The following is a 16,374-nucleotide window of genomic DNA, read 5'->3' on the forward strand; positions in this document are numbered from 1 at the left end:
TCTCTTACGTCTCCTGCATTGGCAAGTGGGTTCTTTACAACTGGTGCCACCTGAGAAGCCCCCCTAAGGCCCCCCTAAAAAGGCCCTCAGTGACAAAGATGGAATTTGAACCAAGGACCCTCAGGCTCAAAGTCTTTGTGTTCCCTACATTAAAACTCACATCTGGAGTCTGAGACACAAGAAACAGGAAATGGGGGCAGGGGGATCCATAGGACCCACGCAGCACCCACCTCCCGGAAGCCTCCAGAAATGAGAGCCTGGGAGGGGAGGCCCCACTGCCTGAAGGGAGACTGGCCAGCCCAGCACTTGATGTAAATCCCCACATATGAAAAGCAACATGAGGAAGGCGGCAGAGGACTGGCAAGGCAGACAGAGACCTCAACAGTTACCTCCAGCAAGACCTGCTGGCCCATCCTTGCCCAGGGCGACTCCCAAGTTAGACTGGCTCAAAGTCCCCTGAGACTTACAGAGGTCCTCTAAGGCTGTGTTTCCCCTGAGACAGGGTGAATCAGACCCACTTCCAAACTTGGGCAGGTCACTGAATCCCTTGAGACTCTGTTTTCCCATCTGTTAAAGGTGAGGGTTGGGAGTTGCTGACACCTGTCCAGCTGGTTGCAAAGATCATGTACAAGTATGTCACACGTGTCCTGCACGTGATAGGTGCTGCCCAGCCCAACATCTGCAAGAAATCTGCTGGAGTAACCATAGTGTCAGGCAGTGGCCAGACAGCATTTCCAGAACAATAGTAGTTTCCAACTTCTGTGCTTCCAAGGACTTTTTTCTGGTTTTTTGAAAGATTATGCCTGCCAAACTACACTTATTAAATAATAATTAATTCATTTCCCCATTTTTTAGTAATCACAGCCATGTCTAAGTCTAGCCAGGTTTCTGATCTACGTGAATTGCCACAATATCACCACCCTGTGTTGCTATACTGCTAAGTCACTTCAGTCGTGTTCGACTCTGTGCGACCCCAGAGACGGCAGCCCACCAGGCTCCCCCGTCCCTGGGATTCTCCAGGCAAGAACATTGAAGTGGGTTGCCATTTCCTTCTCCAATGCATGAAAGTGAAAAGTGAAAGGGAAGTTGCTCAGTTGTGTCCAACCCTAAGCGACCCTATGGACTGCAGCCCACCAGGCTCCTCCATCCATGGGATTTTCCAGGCAAGAGTACTGGAGTGGGGTGCCATTGCCTTCTCCGGTGTTGCTATAAGCCCAGCCCAAATGGGAGAACTGTTTCCATTTCTCTCTTTGGAATGTTGAGACTAGCTAGCTCGAAGCCCCTAGCACTGCCTACTGCACACTTACCAGAAGCACACACAGGAGCTGTTTTTCTGTTGAAGCAAGACACTGAAATGTCCACGTTGCTAAAGGGGACTTTTTTGAACTGGCCTGAGAAGCACCATATCAATACGAAAGAATCAAACCCCAAAATGTTTGGTTTGGGTTTTGTTGTTGCTGTTGATTCCTTGTTTTTTAACCCAACAAAGGCTGTTACAGATGTTCTTGACCCTCATCTAATTCTTGACCCTCATCTAATCCTTGACCTTAGATGAGGCTTGAAACTTGGACAATAATGTCTGTTGGTCACATAATGTCGCATCAAAGAAGCAGACCATTTAATGATGTGCTATAAATCATTACAGCATGTCAAAGTGCTATGCGTGCATGCATGCTTAGTCGCTTCAGTCGTGTCTGACTCTTTGCAACCCATGGACTATATAGTCCACCAGGCTCCTCTGTCCATGGAATTTTCCAGGCAAGAATACTGGAGTGGTTTGCCATTTCCTCCTCCAGGGGATCTTCACAACCCAGGGACTGAACTTGTGTCTCCTGCTTTGGCAGGTAGATTCTCTACCCACTGAGCCCCCTGGGAGGCCCCAAAGTCAGAATATCCAGGTTGAGGGATCAGGCACCTTTTTTCTGGAAGATATTTTCTCCATAGTAACTAGTACTAATCCTCATTTAGTAAGTACAGTTCATCTGGTGACACAAACAGGACACACAGAAGACAGATGTGATCAAAGGTTCTTGAGAACAGAAAGGTTGGGAGCATTCCTTAGGGAGTCCATCTATTCCTGGAAGAGTGTGGCACTCAGCTAGTGCTGTCTGACTGCAGCCTGAGACCCGGCACTACCTATTGATCGGAGAGGTTAAGGAAAAGAAACTACTACTTCCCAAGCACCTACTGTCTGCCAAGGTGGGGCATCATTGTCTGAGGCTTCCTCAGGGATGTGTACAGGTGAAAGCACCCCCACTCTTTGTTTGTAATTAATTTGTATTGGAGTATAGTTATGTACAATGTTGGTTAGTTTCTACTGTATAGCACAGTGAATCAGTTATACCTTTATCTGCTCTTTTTTAGATCCTTTTCCCATGTAGGTCATTACAGAGTATTGGGTAGAGCTCCCTGTGCTGTATAGTAGGTTCTTGTGTATGTGTGTTAGTCGCTCAGTCGCATCCAACCATTTACAACCCCGTGGACTGCAGCCCACCAGGATCCTCTATCCATGGAATTCCCCAGGCAAGAATTCTGGAGTGGGTAGCCATTTCCTCCTCCAGGCGATCTCCCCAACCCAGGGATCAAACCCAAGTCTCCTGCACTGCAGGCAGATTCTTACCATCTAAGCTACCAGGGAAGCCCAGGTTCTTATTAGTTACCTATTTTATATCGTACTGAAAGCCCCCCCCACACACACAGATGCACGCACGTGCGTGCATGCGCGCACACACACACACAAGCTGTACTGTCCTGAGCTTCCCTTTCCCCTAGATTTTCTACTTTCTCTGTCAAAACAGGAGAGGGGTCCACACCTGCTCTCCTCCTGCTTTGCAAATCTCAGAGAACCATACTAAGCACCTATTAGGACACTGTGCCTGACACCTAAGTATATGGAGGGTACAAGATGCAGTCTCTGCCTCCAAAGGAGCCCCAGCCAATGGTGGATGTAGGAACAAAGCATTTCGGTGTGATGTACAAATGCCACACCGGAGGTTTTCACACCACCCTGCATCAGAGGCCAGGGGAAGGGCCTGAGTTCACGGGTAGCTTCCACGAGGAGACAGAAGCCTGAGTTTCAGTCTTGAAGGTGACAGAGTTGTCTATGAATAAGAGGGGAGGGCTTTCCTGGTGGAAAGAGCTCCTGGGGGAGCCGGGGCCTGCAGGAGCTGAGGCAAGACCTGGCCCTGAGACTGGAGCCTCACCTCCCAAACGCATCTTGCTCCTTCTGGTGATGGTGTGATGAGGAGAGAAACAAGCAGGGAGGCAAGAGAGCAGAGGGAAGGCTGTTGAGGTCATCTAGGCAAGAGTCAAGTGGAGCTAGACCAGGGCAGGGGAAACATGGCGAGAGGGGTTGATACGTTTGGGAGGCAGAGTCAGCGTGACTGGAGGACTGAGTGGATGGGGGATAGGGCAGCAGACAATACCAGGAGGACAGTGAATCAGGGGCTGAGGAAGCCAGGACAGTGAGTGACACCTCCTGTCCCAAGGAGCCTGACTGGGAAGGACAGGCAAGGATAACAGGGAGGGGGGTACCTTCCCTGGTAGCTCAGACAGTAAAGCATCTGCCTGCAATGCGGGAGACCTGGGTTTGATACCTGGGTCGGGAAGATCCCCTGGAGAAGGAAATGGCAACCCACTCCAGTATTCTTGCCTGGAAAATCCCATGGACTGAGGAGCCTGGTAGGCTACAGTCCATGGGGTCGCAAATAGTCGGACACGACTAAGCAACTTCACTTTTCCAGTTTGGTTCTGAGTGCCTGTGGGGGTGGGTGACCGAGGTGGGTCAGAGCGTGAGCATGGACTGTGGGTTGTGCTGGGGCAAGAGTCTCAGCCTCACTGTGAAATGGAGGCACGTGCCCAGCTCTGAGGTATTTAGTAGGATTCCATGTATGACACACCCGTGCTGGGGCAGCCACACGCCAGAGGTGTTGGCTAGCCAGCCTCTGGCTCTTCCTGACTTTTTCCCGTCTTCATCTTTCTCTCCCTTCCCCCAGCCCACCTGCCTGTCTTCCTTCCTTACTACTTCTCCAGGGTTCCACATCCTTCCCAGCCCTCCTCCTCCCCCAGCTTCACACACACACACACACACACACACACACACACACACACACACACATATGCATGCTCACACAGATTGTCCATAAAATCATTTGTCTCATTTGTCAAGCAAGGCCCACAGCTCCTGACAGCAGCTCTCACACGGTTCGCTTGTTTCTCAGACATAGCGTGCAGGAGGTCCCAGATTGCAGCTGCAGCCAGCCAAGCCCGCCCACAGACTTGGCCGCAGCTGTTCCTGATGGCCTCTGTCCCTGACACTCATTTCCTCACCTGGCTCCAGAGACCAGCGAGTGCAGCTGGATCACACCATTATTCAGATCCACCCACAGCCATGAAGCACCTACTGCGTGCTCGGCTCTGAGCCAGGAAAAGGGTGGGGGTGGTGTCCACTTGTCTGTCTGGAGCCGCAGACCTTGTAGAGAGGACTGAGCCTCTGGTCTTTACAAAGACTGCAGAGCAGAAAAGTTCAGTAACAGTTCACAATGCCAGGACAGTTCTAGACAAGCGTAGAGGAGAGTTGTAGGCATAACTCCTTGCCAGGGTAATTGTGCAGATGGCCATCGCCCTAGGGAGCATAGAGCAGGGCAAGTCAGAATGTGGGCCTGGGGGGTGCATGGAGCGAAGATCCATGAGCCACTGGCAGAATGAAGCTTGGGTTCTACCTCCGATACAGTGTGTGACCTTGGAAGTGTGCCTTCCCTCTGCTTTAGGGCCTCATCTGCAAAGGAGGGGTGAGAGGGAGAGGTCACTGAGGTCTCTTCTAGCTCTCGTACTCCTGGGTCAGGAAGGCGGTAAGGAACACGAGTGGACAATGGGTCTTGCTCATCGGTGCAAAACTGGACTGGAACAGGGACAGCCTCTACTGCTGACCTGGGTGTCACCTGATGGCTTGCAGGACCCATCTGGGTCATCTGACTATACAAATGAACAGAGACCTCGTGCTGCCAAAGCCCTGCGCACATCCAGCGTCTCCGAACACACCCAGCATCTCCACGCTCTCACAGCACCCCAGAGGCTGGATGGATACACAGGTGGACCTTACTGTTCTGATTTCCCAGAGGAGGAAACCAAGCCTCAGAAGACAGAGGGACTTGCCCGAAGTCCAGCTAGGTATTAAAGGCAGAGCCCAGATCAGGTGTAGGAGAGAAATGAGGTGTCCCTGCTTCTCCAAGTGGGGTCCCCTCGCTCCCTCCCCTCCATCGTCCCTGGCAGCCCCGTGCCGCACACCAGCTGCGCTCTCCTTTCAGGCTCCGGCAGACAGCCACTTTGATTTGCTGCTAATTCTTTATTTAAAAAAGATTCACAACTCAATTACATCAGGTAACAATAGCTCACAGTCAATAATACAAAACGCAAACCCAATAAACATTCATTCTGACCAGGGGACATGGATTTAGATGAAGAAAAACAAAAAAATTACAGCATCAGCTCGTTGAGAACAGTATCCTGTAATTTCCAGTAAATTGGAATCACGGCGAGTCGTTTTCCCCACTTGAGTGGCAGGTATATTAATTTGTTGGCATTTGTCAACCATCAAAATAAGCTGTTTACAAGGGATGGGAAGAGAGCTTCAGAGAGTCAGGCTGAGGTTATTATCCTGGCAGGAGATTGTGTACCATGATTCATATGATTAGGGGGTCTTCAGAAGCGCCAGGGCTGGCCTGTACTCCCTGTGGAGGTAGGTCCAGGGTGAAACTGAACACCCTTGACCCTGGCCCCTTGGCCACACTCTACTCCACCTACTGCTCTGCTCTCTAGAATCCAGGGCCTCATCCAGTCACCCCCTTCTGCCTCCCGGAAGTCACTCCAAGAGAGGAGTGGACAGGCTCACCAGGGGTACATTAGAACAGTTACCATCTGTTACTCACTAGTTACCCTCCAGGGGCTGAACTAGGCCCCTTAGCATGCGTGCATGCTAAGTTGCTTCAGTCGTGTCCAACTCTTTGCGCCCCTATGGATGGTAGCTTGCCAGGCTCCTCTGTCCATGGGATTCTCCAGGCAAGAATACTGGAGTGGGTTGCCATGCCCTCTTCCAGGGCATCTTCCCAACCCCAGGGATTGAACCAACGTCTGCTGTGGCTCCTGTACTGCAGGCAGATTCTTTACCGCTGAGCTACCAGGGAAGCCCCAGGCCCCTTATAAGGGGCATTATCTCATGGAACTCTCACAACAACATTTCAAGGTAAGTATTATTATCCACCTCTTATAGATGAGGAAACTGGAGCTCTGAGAGGGTACATAACCTGCTCAAGGTCACAAAGCTGGTGGGTAACAGGGCCAGAACCAGAAGAGGGAAGCAAGGTGCCTTGAACACAAAAGTCCAGGAGGCTCTGGCTCTCAGGGTGACCCAAGTGCAAGGCTGGCACCTGAATAGGGGACGTCTCACTCAGATCCTGAGTGGGGGATGTCTCACCCAGCTCCTTGGGTAGGCGATGTCTCACTCAGCACTCGGGTGGGGGATGTCCCACCCAGCTCCCGGCCATGAGGGACAGAGCTGGATCTAGATCCAGAGTTCCAAAGAACAGCAAGGGGAGACAAGAAGTCCTCCTTCAATGAGCAGCGCATAAAACTAGAAGAAAACAGCAGAAGGGGAAGACTAGAGATTTCTCTAGGAAAATTGGAAATACCAAGGGAATGTTTCGTCCAAAGATGGGCACAATAAAGGACAGAAATGGTAGAGATCTAGTAGATGCCGAAGAGATCAAGAAGAGATGGAAAGAATAACTGTACAAAATAACATGGAATAACCGTCCAAAAAAGATCTTAATGATCTGGATTAGTATGATGCTGTGGTCAGTCACCCAGAGCCAGACATTCTGGAGAGTGAAGTCAAGTGGACTTTAGGAAGCACTGCTGTTAATAAAGCTAGTGGATACAATGGGATTCCAGTAGAGCTATTCAAAACCCTAAAGGATGATGCCATCAAGGTGTTACATTCAATATGTCAGCAAATCTGGAAGACCCAGGAGTGGCCACAGGACTGGAAAAGGTCAATCTTCATCCCAATTCCCTAGAAGGGCAGTACTAAAGAATGTTCTAACCATCAGACAATTGCCTTCATCTCCCATACTAATAACGTCATGCTTAAAATCTTGCATGCTAAGGCTTCAGCATTATGCAAACTGAGAACTTTCAGATCTCCAAGCTGGGTTTTGAAAAGGAAGAGGAACCAGAGATCAAATTGCCAACATTCACTGGATGATAGAGAAAGCTAGGGAATTTCAAAAAAAAATCTACCCCTATTTCATCAACTATGCTAAAGCTTTTGACTGTGTGAATCATAACAAACTGTGGAAAGTTCTTAAAGAAATGGGAATACCAGACCATCTTACCTGTCTCCTGAGAAACTTGTATGCAGGTCAAGAGGCAACAGTTAGAGCCCTGTATGGAACAAGTGATTGGTTCAAGATTGAGAAAGGAGTATGACAGGGCTGTCTGCTGTCACCCTGTTTGTTTAACCTATGCGCTGAGCACATCATGAGAAATGCCAGGCTGGATGAATTACAAGCTGGAATCAAGATAGGTGGGAGAAACATCAACAACTTCAGATATGCAGATGATACCCTTCTAATGGCAGAAAGCAAAGAGGAACTAAAGAGACTCTTGATGAGGGTGAAGGAGGAGAGTGAAAGAGTTGACATAAGACTACATATTTAAAAAAGTAAGATCATGGCATCTGGTCCCATTACTTCATGGCAAATAGAAGGGGAGAAGGTAGAAGTAATGACATATTTCCTCTTCTTGGGCTCTAAAATCACTGTGGATGGTGACTGTAGCCATGAAATCAGAAGACAGTTGTTTCTTGGCAGGAAATCTATGACAAACCTAGACAACATGTTGAAAAGCAGAGACATTACTCTGCCAACAAAGGTCCTTATAGTTGAGGCTATGGTCTTCCCAGGGGTCACATATGGTTGTGAGAGTTGGACCATCAAGAAGGCTGCTGCTGCTGCTGCTAAGTCACTTCAGTCGTGTCTGACTCTGCGAGACCCTATGGACAGCAGCCCACCAGGCTCCTCTGTCCACAGGATTCTCTAGGCAAGAATACTGGAGTGGGTTGCTAGTTCCTTCTCCCTCAAGAAGGCTGAACATTGAAGAATTGATGCTTTTGAACTGTGGTATTGGAGAAGACTCTTGAGAGTCCCTTGGATTGCAAGGAGATCAAAGCAGTCAATCCTAAAGGAAATCAGTCCTGAATATTCACTGGAAGGACTGATGCTGAAGCTGAAGCTCCAATACTTTGGCCACCTGATGAGAAGAGCTGACTCATTATAAGACCCTGATCCTGGGGAAAATTGAAGGCAGGAGAAGGGGTCGACAGAGGATGAGATGATTGGATGGCATCACCGACTCAATGGACATGAGTTTGAGCAAAGCTCCAGGAGATGGTGAAGGACAGGAGAGGCTGGCGGGCAGCAGTCCATGGAGTCACAGAGAGGGACACGACTGGGCGACTGAACAATAGCAACAACTGTCTGCACCAGCCTGTGCTTTTTTCACTGTGGTTCAGCCACCTGGAAGAGATGGGCCTTGTAGTAGCTAGAAGCTTCCAAGGGAGTGAAGCTCAGTGGTGGAATTCCGGGCCTCACCAGACTGACCAGAGGGGCACTATCACCCCTACAAGTGGTCCCAGCAGGTAGCTGCCTCTTCCCTGTGTCTAGATGTTAGTCCAGGTGGAAACGTGGGGCTGAGGCCATCACACAGGAAAGCCAAGTCCAGCTGCTGACACCTGGGTGCCAAGCTCCCCCATGTCCCCAGCCCAGAGTCCCCCCTACCTTGCACTTGGCAGCAGTTTGCCGTCTTTTCAAATCCACTACTTACCCTCATGAGGGCAGGGGTCCTTCTCCTCATTTTCTCCTTGGCCAGGGGAAGCTGAGGCTCCGATAGTTGAACCAAGTTGTCCCAAGTCACACAGCCAACAGAGTGCCCAGATATGACTCAGAACTCAGGGCTTTTTCCATCTACTTCTCTGCCAAGAACTAGGTCAAGACCCAGATGGGGCTGGAGTTCAGACTTGGTTGGGGGTAGGAGAAATAGGAAAGAAGGCTTGAGGGATGGGAAGTGTCAGGAACAAACAACATCTAAAATATAATGCTTTGGCTAAATTTAAACATGTGAGAGAGTTCAGAATGATTCATAATACATGCAGATTGATGCAAATGACTATGCAAATGAGGCAGAGGGAAGAGAAGGGTACAGCTCACCTCTCAACCATAGCAGGAGTGGGCAGAGCAAGGACTCCCTCTTGGGCAGCAGTCTTCCAAGCAAACCTCACCTTCAAAATGACTTTCTGAGGCAATGTGCCAAGGCCCCAGGGCCCTGGACAGATGTGGCCAGTACACGTCCACGTCACTATCTCCACACTCGACCGGGTCTCTGCAACGCCCACCACACCCAACCCCCGGCCCGAGTCTGCCTTCTCTGAGCTAAATGATTCTGCTGCTTTCCTTTCACCAATGAGCCTTCCTTTTTCCTCAGCCTTTTTAACCGCCCTCATCACCTCTCTGTTTCTAATGGGTTGGAACCGAGGGTTTGGCAGACAATTTGAGTGAGTCAGGATAGGCCAGTCGCTTCTCAGACCATATAACCCGCAGCAGCATGCTGGAGGGCAGATGGCCTCCATGAGGGGAAGTGTGGAGCTTTAGACCAGGGTTTGCATGGTCCAGTGAATCCCTCTGTTCCTTGGTTTCCTCATCTGTCAAATGAGATCGCTAACAGCTCCTGTGTATGGCTTTTGGCTGTTGGATTCGGGGGTTGAGGAGGATGCCATATGCATTCACGCCTAGCATATGGTCAGGAATCGGCCCTACTTCCCTCTGCAGACCTCCCAGCCCCCTCTTCCCTACCCCAGCCCCCTGACTTTTCTCCCTTTTCATTTCTGCTCACACAAGCCTGACTGCTACCCTCCACCTCTTTCTGCTTGTCTGAGAGTCCTACCCATCCTTCATCTCCATCACAAAGCAGACCTCAAACGCACACCCCGCACCCCCCCAAAAGCAGCCAGGACCCCAGCACTGCTGCCGCCATGCCTGTCATTGTCGTCCGCCCCTCCTGGGCCCCAGGCACCTGACAGCCCCGATTTGCACAGAGAGCTGCCGCTTTCTCAGAGCTTCACACCATTATCTCCTCCTGACGTTGACCTCCCCATGCCCCTGTACATTTGGAGAGGAATAAATGGTTCTTCCTTGACAAGGGAAGAATCTGGGACCCTGAGGGGACACACATGGTCCACTCTGGGCGTGGAGGCCCAGAGCCCTTCGGTGCTTCCACTTTGCCTCCCCTGTCTCAGCACTCCCACAGGGAGATTTCTCTGGTCATAACTCTATCTCCCCAGTTTCTTTGTAAGCCCCTAGAGGGCCTGGAGCCCGTCTCCCATCTCCTTTTAGGCACACACCCTACACCAATGTGCAACGAGCTCGCAGGGGAACTGGCCCTGGAGACAGAATGATGGGCTCAACTCTCCTTCACTCTCTACGGAGATCTTGGCTTCTAAACTGCCACGTCAGCCATCAGCTGGCCCAGCAGCCTTGTCTCTGCAGAACAGGCCTGAGTTCTGCCTTAGGACAGCCCCCAGGATCCCCCTCCCATGCTGGGAACACAAGACATTCCTAGAACTAAAGGTGGAGAAGCCACCACGTGTGCATGTGAACAAAATCACCTTGCAGCTCTCCCTCAAAGCTTTTCATAAAAGACCTTGGGTCTGAATATGCAGGGACTCGAAAGCCCCCAGACCCCTCTCCCTGGCAGCCAGTCTCTGGGGAGGTACGTGTAGTGGGCACAGGAACTGTCTCCATGGCACGCTGCTCTTCTCATACAGTTCACCATTTGCGTTCTTTGTCTCCCATCCTTGCTTGACTTCATCTCAACAGCCTCAGAGGTAGCAGGAATACCCCTGCATCCCCACACTCTGGTTTTATTTTCATCACGATTGGTTGTTTGTTTTCTGCACACACATGGCTCCAGAAGGAGTTACTGGCGAGATGGGAATAAACAGTCTGTGCTCGTAAACACCACTCTCCTCAGTCATTCCATGTGGGACTCCTTGTGTCTAGAGCCTGTGGGGAGACTTTAAAACTTTGTACCAAGTCAATTACTGCTACTCCCATCAGTAAGAATAATAACAAATACTCCGTGAGTGCTTCTTATGTGCCAGCCACAATTCTGAGACGTGACCTCATTGCTTTACCCTTCACCACACACATGGGCTAGAAGGTAGGTTTTTCTCATCCCCATTTTATCGATGAGGAGCAGGAACGTTCAGGAACACTTTATAGATGAAGAACAGGAAAGCTGCTTGTCTAAGGTGGACCACATGAGTCCTTTGATCTTCGACAGGGAGAGAAATCCATAATAGGAAACTCCAGGTATCTGGGACACCGTCACTGCAACACCCCACCTTAATGCAGACTCTCCCTGTCTTGTCTTCTCTGTCTCCCTCTTCCTCCTCCCTCTCCTTCTCTTGTACCCCTTACTAGTTCTTTATCCTCCTAGCTCTGTGAATGAGGCGATTTCCTGTCCCTCTCTGAACTTGACAGCCCTCTCCTGACAGTAGACAGAGGACCCTCCTTGCTGACCTCGTGGGCTGATGCAGGGGCCAGCCCTCCAGCGCGAGGGCAGTGTGCTCAGCCTGCTGGGAGCTGTGGGGTGGGCAAGAAGGGAGTCGGTCCTCACACCCCATGGCAGGAGCCCATGCGCTCTGTCCTATTGCAGCATCTCCGGCTATGGGGCGGCTGGTGGGAAAGGTGGGAAGAACACCATGATGCGGTCCCACGGCGTGTCTGTGCTGGGCATCTTCAACCTGGAGAAGGACGACACGTTGTACATCCTGGTCGGGCAGCAAGGGGAAGACGCCTGCCCCAGCGTAAGTACCCAGAGTGGGAGTTTCTCCTCCACCTTCCCCAGGACCCAGGCAGGTCCCTCAGGGACACCAACGCCAGACACACCCCATCAGGGAGCTCTTGTTCAAAAACGGCAGGACTCACCCCTTGTTCTGCCTGCAAATGCTCCTCCCTTTCCAGTGCCTAAGAAAGTGGGTGGTGTGGCTTTGGGCGCTGCACATCCGTATGAGGATGGAGGCTGAGGCATGGGTTTCATGAGCAGTCCTTAAAACTGAAGTCCTGAGTTCTGCTGAAATGGGCAAACGGTTGTTTCTCTCAGCACAAGTGTGAGTCAAAGCCCCCTTTCTAAGCTTTCTTGCAAGGGCATAGTTTTTTTTAGCCGTATCATTATAAAAAGGAAAATGCCAGACCAAACATGTCTTATTCAGCTCGAAATCACAGACTCATAGCCAATATATGTATATAAAACCACAGAAAAAGTTCTGAAGGACACAGACAATGGTGGTTGCTTCTGGAGCGGGGACTAGAGTTGAGGATACTTTGTCCATAATGTCTGATATTGTTAGAAAAAGAATGCATTCACATATTATTTGTGTGATTAATTTTTTTAAGTTTTCTTAAGCATAGAATCAGAGCTGGAATATCATGTAATCCACTTCCCCCAACCCCATTTCACAGATGAGAAAGTGGAGACCACGGAGGTGAAAGGACTTGTCCAGAGTCACTCATAATGCTCACAGAGACTCTGCCTCCTGTTTCTGATGCCCCGAATGTGCTGGGGTTTCAGTTTTTACCCCCTTTCTCCCTTTTCCTCTTATAGCATACCACCCTAGACTAGCTAGGGTGTCATCCTCTCCAGCCCGAAACAGCCCTTCCTTCTGGTTCCTGATCCCACTGGGGTGTCCACACTGAGCGCTCCAAGGGCAACACTTAAGAAAGCCAGTAGTGATCTAAGGTGACCAGCAGGGGGAGACAGTGAGAACTAACAAAGCTGCAGCCATGCCTCTGGCCTGTGCTGGAGGCGGCAAGACGCAGCAGTGCTGGCTATTCCACATGGGAACTCAGCGCTCCACAGGGCGTCTCCACACTGGGCAGGCCACACCCTCATCTGATGGTGAACTTCTGCACCGGGCGAGGTCGGGGCAGGGATCCAGCTTCTGGGACCAGGACACAGGGCTCCTTCTCCAGAAATTTATTCAAGAGCAGATTTGGAAGACAGAAGTGGTAACAAAGGTGATGAGTTCAATTCCACAGAATAACCTCAGGGTTCCTAAGAATCAGGTGTCAGGCTGGGAGCCAGGGGTAAAGTACAGGGTCCCACCCCCAACCCCACACGAAGCAGCAGGAGTAAGCTTCACAGGTGCAGCCTCGTGCCTGAGAAACGCGTGGACCCTTTTATTTAGCAGCTATAATCAAGACTTTCCAACCTGATATAATATATTAAGTCATTAAATTACAAGCTGCTGTAATTTTCACAGGAATTTATTGAGTGCTAATGTAATTCTTTCATCTAAGCAAAAAGATTGCATTCACTTCTGTAAGGGACTTTTATTTGATTGGATCGTAATCAGTTATGTCTTTTCACAAGACTTCATCCTTCTTTTTTAATTCAGTTGTAATCTACTTGTTCCTCTGGATTGCTGCATTTTATCATTTTATTAATCAATCTGAAAGTGTTAGTCACTCAGTCGCATCTGACTCTTTGCAACCCCATGGTCTGTCATGGAATTCTCCACGCAAGAATACTGAAGAGGTTTGCCATTCCCTTCTCCAGGGGACCTTCCTGATCCAGGGATCGAACCCAGGTCTCCTGCATTACAGGCAGATCCTTCACTGTCTGAGCCACGAGGGAAGCCCCATTAATCAATCTACTTGCTCTTAGACTTTGAGGATATGCCGGGCAAGTTTCAGAGAAGCCAGGGACAGAGGATAGCCTTCTCTTCTGATCGGGTTGGGCATAGCATGGGCTTGGGGAAAGGAATTAGTCTTCCCAGTAGCTCCAGACCTCCGCTCCCCCCAGGGGCCCATTTGAGTAAGGGAGAAAACCTTGTACAAGCACCACCTCAATCTCTGGTCCTCCCAAGGCTGAAAAATGGTGTGTAGAGAGGATCTTCTAGAGAATGAAGTGGACCCTAAGAATTAAACTTCAGGTTTTGGCAATTCTACTGGTGCTGCATGGAGTGGCTCTTCCTGTGTGCCTGGCCAACCAGAGCCTGGAATGGGCTCCAGCTGCTGGAACCCCGCCTCCCATCCCACACACACATTCCTCAGTCCCGATCCTGTGCACAGTAGGTTGTTTAGCAGCATCCCTGCCCTCTACACCCTGTTGAGCAGCATCCCTGGCCAGTATCATCCATCAGAAATTACAATCAAAAATGCCCCCAGACATTTCCAAACATCTCCAGGACAGCAAAACCATCGGTCTAAAAGTCAGTTCCCACCACTCCCATCACTCCTGAGGCAAATATTGTGAGGAGTCAGCCCACACTCACCCAGCTCCTAAGTCTTTCAAATGTATTCAGGACCTCGCAGAGGTCAGAAAAAGAAAGCAAATCATGGAAAAGTGATCTCTTCCAAATGCTGCTGTGGGCCCAGCAAGCTGCAGACTGAGATTCAAATCAAGGGGTCACCTCACCCAGGGCAGTGAGGCATGGCCATGAGTCTGGGCTCTAGGAAACCAAAAGGCCGTCCTTCAGCCCAGTTGCTTCCTCCGGAGATCTCCAGCCATCTGCAAGTTCTGCTCAGAAGAGGGCCTCCCCAAGGGGTGGGGGCCCCCACTGCTGCCGGACAAAGGACAGGAGGAAAAGGAGCAGGGCGGAGGGACAGACCTTCTTTAGCACCCTGGGCAGCTCCCCAATTTATGGAGGAGGCAGATCCAGCAGATGGGCCAGCAAATCTCCAGTCAGGAAGCTAGACTGGACCCTGAACTCTGCTCTGCTCTGCCCGGCTGGCAGCACACATTTCCATCCCCTGTCCCTGGCTCTGCCCACAGGGAATGCCCCCAGCATCTCAAGGCCTCCCCCTGGTGGCAGTTAGCAGGGTTTCCTTCCAGCAGACTCCATGCCACTCTGCCCCCACCCCAGCCCTGACCAGCACTGCACGTACATAGGAGAAATGTCAGCTGTCTACAATAGCAATTCACAGCCTTCCAAGCACACTAAATCCACTCTAGAAAATATCAAATTATTTCCATCATTAAATCCAAAATGCCATAAAACAAATTGCATCTCAGCTGTTTATCTGGAAATTTCTCTAGTACTCATTCCCGGCACCCCTGAGTGCTTTAGCGTAAGGAGTGGCTCAAGATGAATTGCCATGTCCACTGGCTGGTTACCCAGCCACATTTGATGAAAATTTGATGTTTTATTGGCCTTTTTTCTATTAAGTGAAAGAAAATTTGTTTTCCTATGAGGTCAGACCAATGTGTGGTGAGTTCATCTCAGCTGATGTGACCTACAAGCATAGTAGCTCTTCTTGAAACCCCACCCTCTTTGTTCAGGGATTCCAGGATTCTGGGTCACAGGCATTTCCAGCATGTCCCCAGAGACTCCCAGATGCCCAGGTCTGCATCAGGTGGAATAAAATCCAAGTTTGGCTACCCACTGTTTTGTTTTTTTTTTTTCTCTTTACATGATGCTTCAAACTGCAACTTCTCAAAAAACCTCAATGGCTTCTCGCTGCTTAGAGAATGAAGTCCTTCTCTGTATTTGAGGCTTCTGGCCATGATCTGACTGTTTGGTTTAGCCTCCTCTACCCACTCCCATTTGGACTCCCTCCAGCCCTGTCTTACCTCATGGGGCCTTTGTCATCCCCTCTTCAGAATTCACAGGGTCCTAACAAGTCGTCCTGGACCACCTCTCTGTCCTAAGATGGATTTTTCTGAGCTGAAGAAACTCCTTACACATTTCCCCCAAATACCCCCACTTAGCGCCTTCCCTCTGAGTTCCTGCTGATCTCCTCCCCTGCAATGTCATAACTTTCTCCCATTCTCAGTGTTTAAAAAGCTCTACATCCTGCAAGGCCCAACTGAATGCCACCTCCCCCAGGCAGTCCTCCATGCTCAGCAGTCCAGCAACAAAGCTTCACTCTCCCTCCTCAACTTCCCGTGCATTTTCTGTCTAAGAGGTCCCTGTAGTCCTTCTCCAATATTTCCCAGAGTGACAGTTATCCATGTGTATTTTTTGTCTCCTCAACTCGACCATAAGCTATCTGAGAGATGGTCAGACCCTATGTTTTAGTATAGAAGGTCTGTCTGCTGGGAGGCGGAGGACCCTGGGCACAAACCTGAGGTATTTTTGTTTCTCCAGACAAACCGATTAATCCAGAAAGTCTGCATTGGAGAAAACAACGTGATAGAAGAAGAAATCCGCGTGAACAAAAGCGTGCACGAGTGGGCAGGAGGGGGCGGAGGAGGGGGAGGAGCCACCTACGTGTTTAAGGTGAGGTCTGTGCACCATTTCCCAGGGCAGGTGCCTTC

At 50.2% G+C, this 16,374-nt stretch overlaps 1 protein-coding gene across 1 annotated transcript in view; it reads left to right on the forward strand.

The window, feature by feature from the left end:
• Nucleotides 1-16,374, forward strand: part of ALK (ALK receptor tyrosine kinase) — a 732,834-nt gene that overhangs the window by 676,783 nt on the left and 39,677 nt on the right. The window contains exons 13-14 of the mRNA XM_024999478.2: nt 11,770-11,920; nt 16,205-16,336. Coding sequence (XP_024855246.1) covers nt 11,770-11,920; nt 16,205-16,336 — 283 coding nt within the window. The remainder of the gene's footprint in view (nt 1-11,769; nt 11,921-16,204; nt 16,337-16,374) is intronic.

The sequence above is a fragment of the Bos taurus genome, chromosome 11 (genome assembly GCF_002263795.3).
Source record: "Bos taurus isolate L1 Dominette 01449 registration number 42190680 breed Hereford chromosome 11, ARS-UCD2.0, whole genome shotgun sequence".
Taxonomy (NCBI): domain Eukaryota; kingdom Metazoa; phylum Chordata; class Mammalia; order Artiodactyla; family Bovidae; genus Bos; species Bos taurus.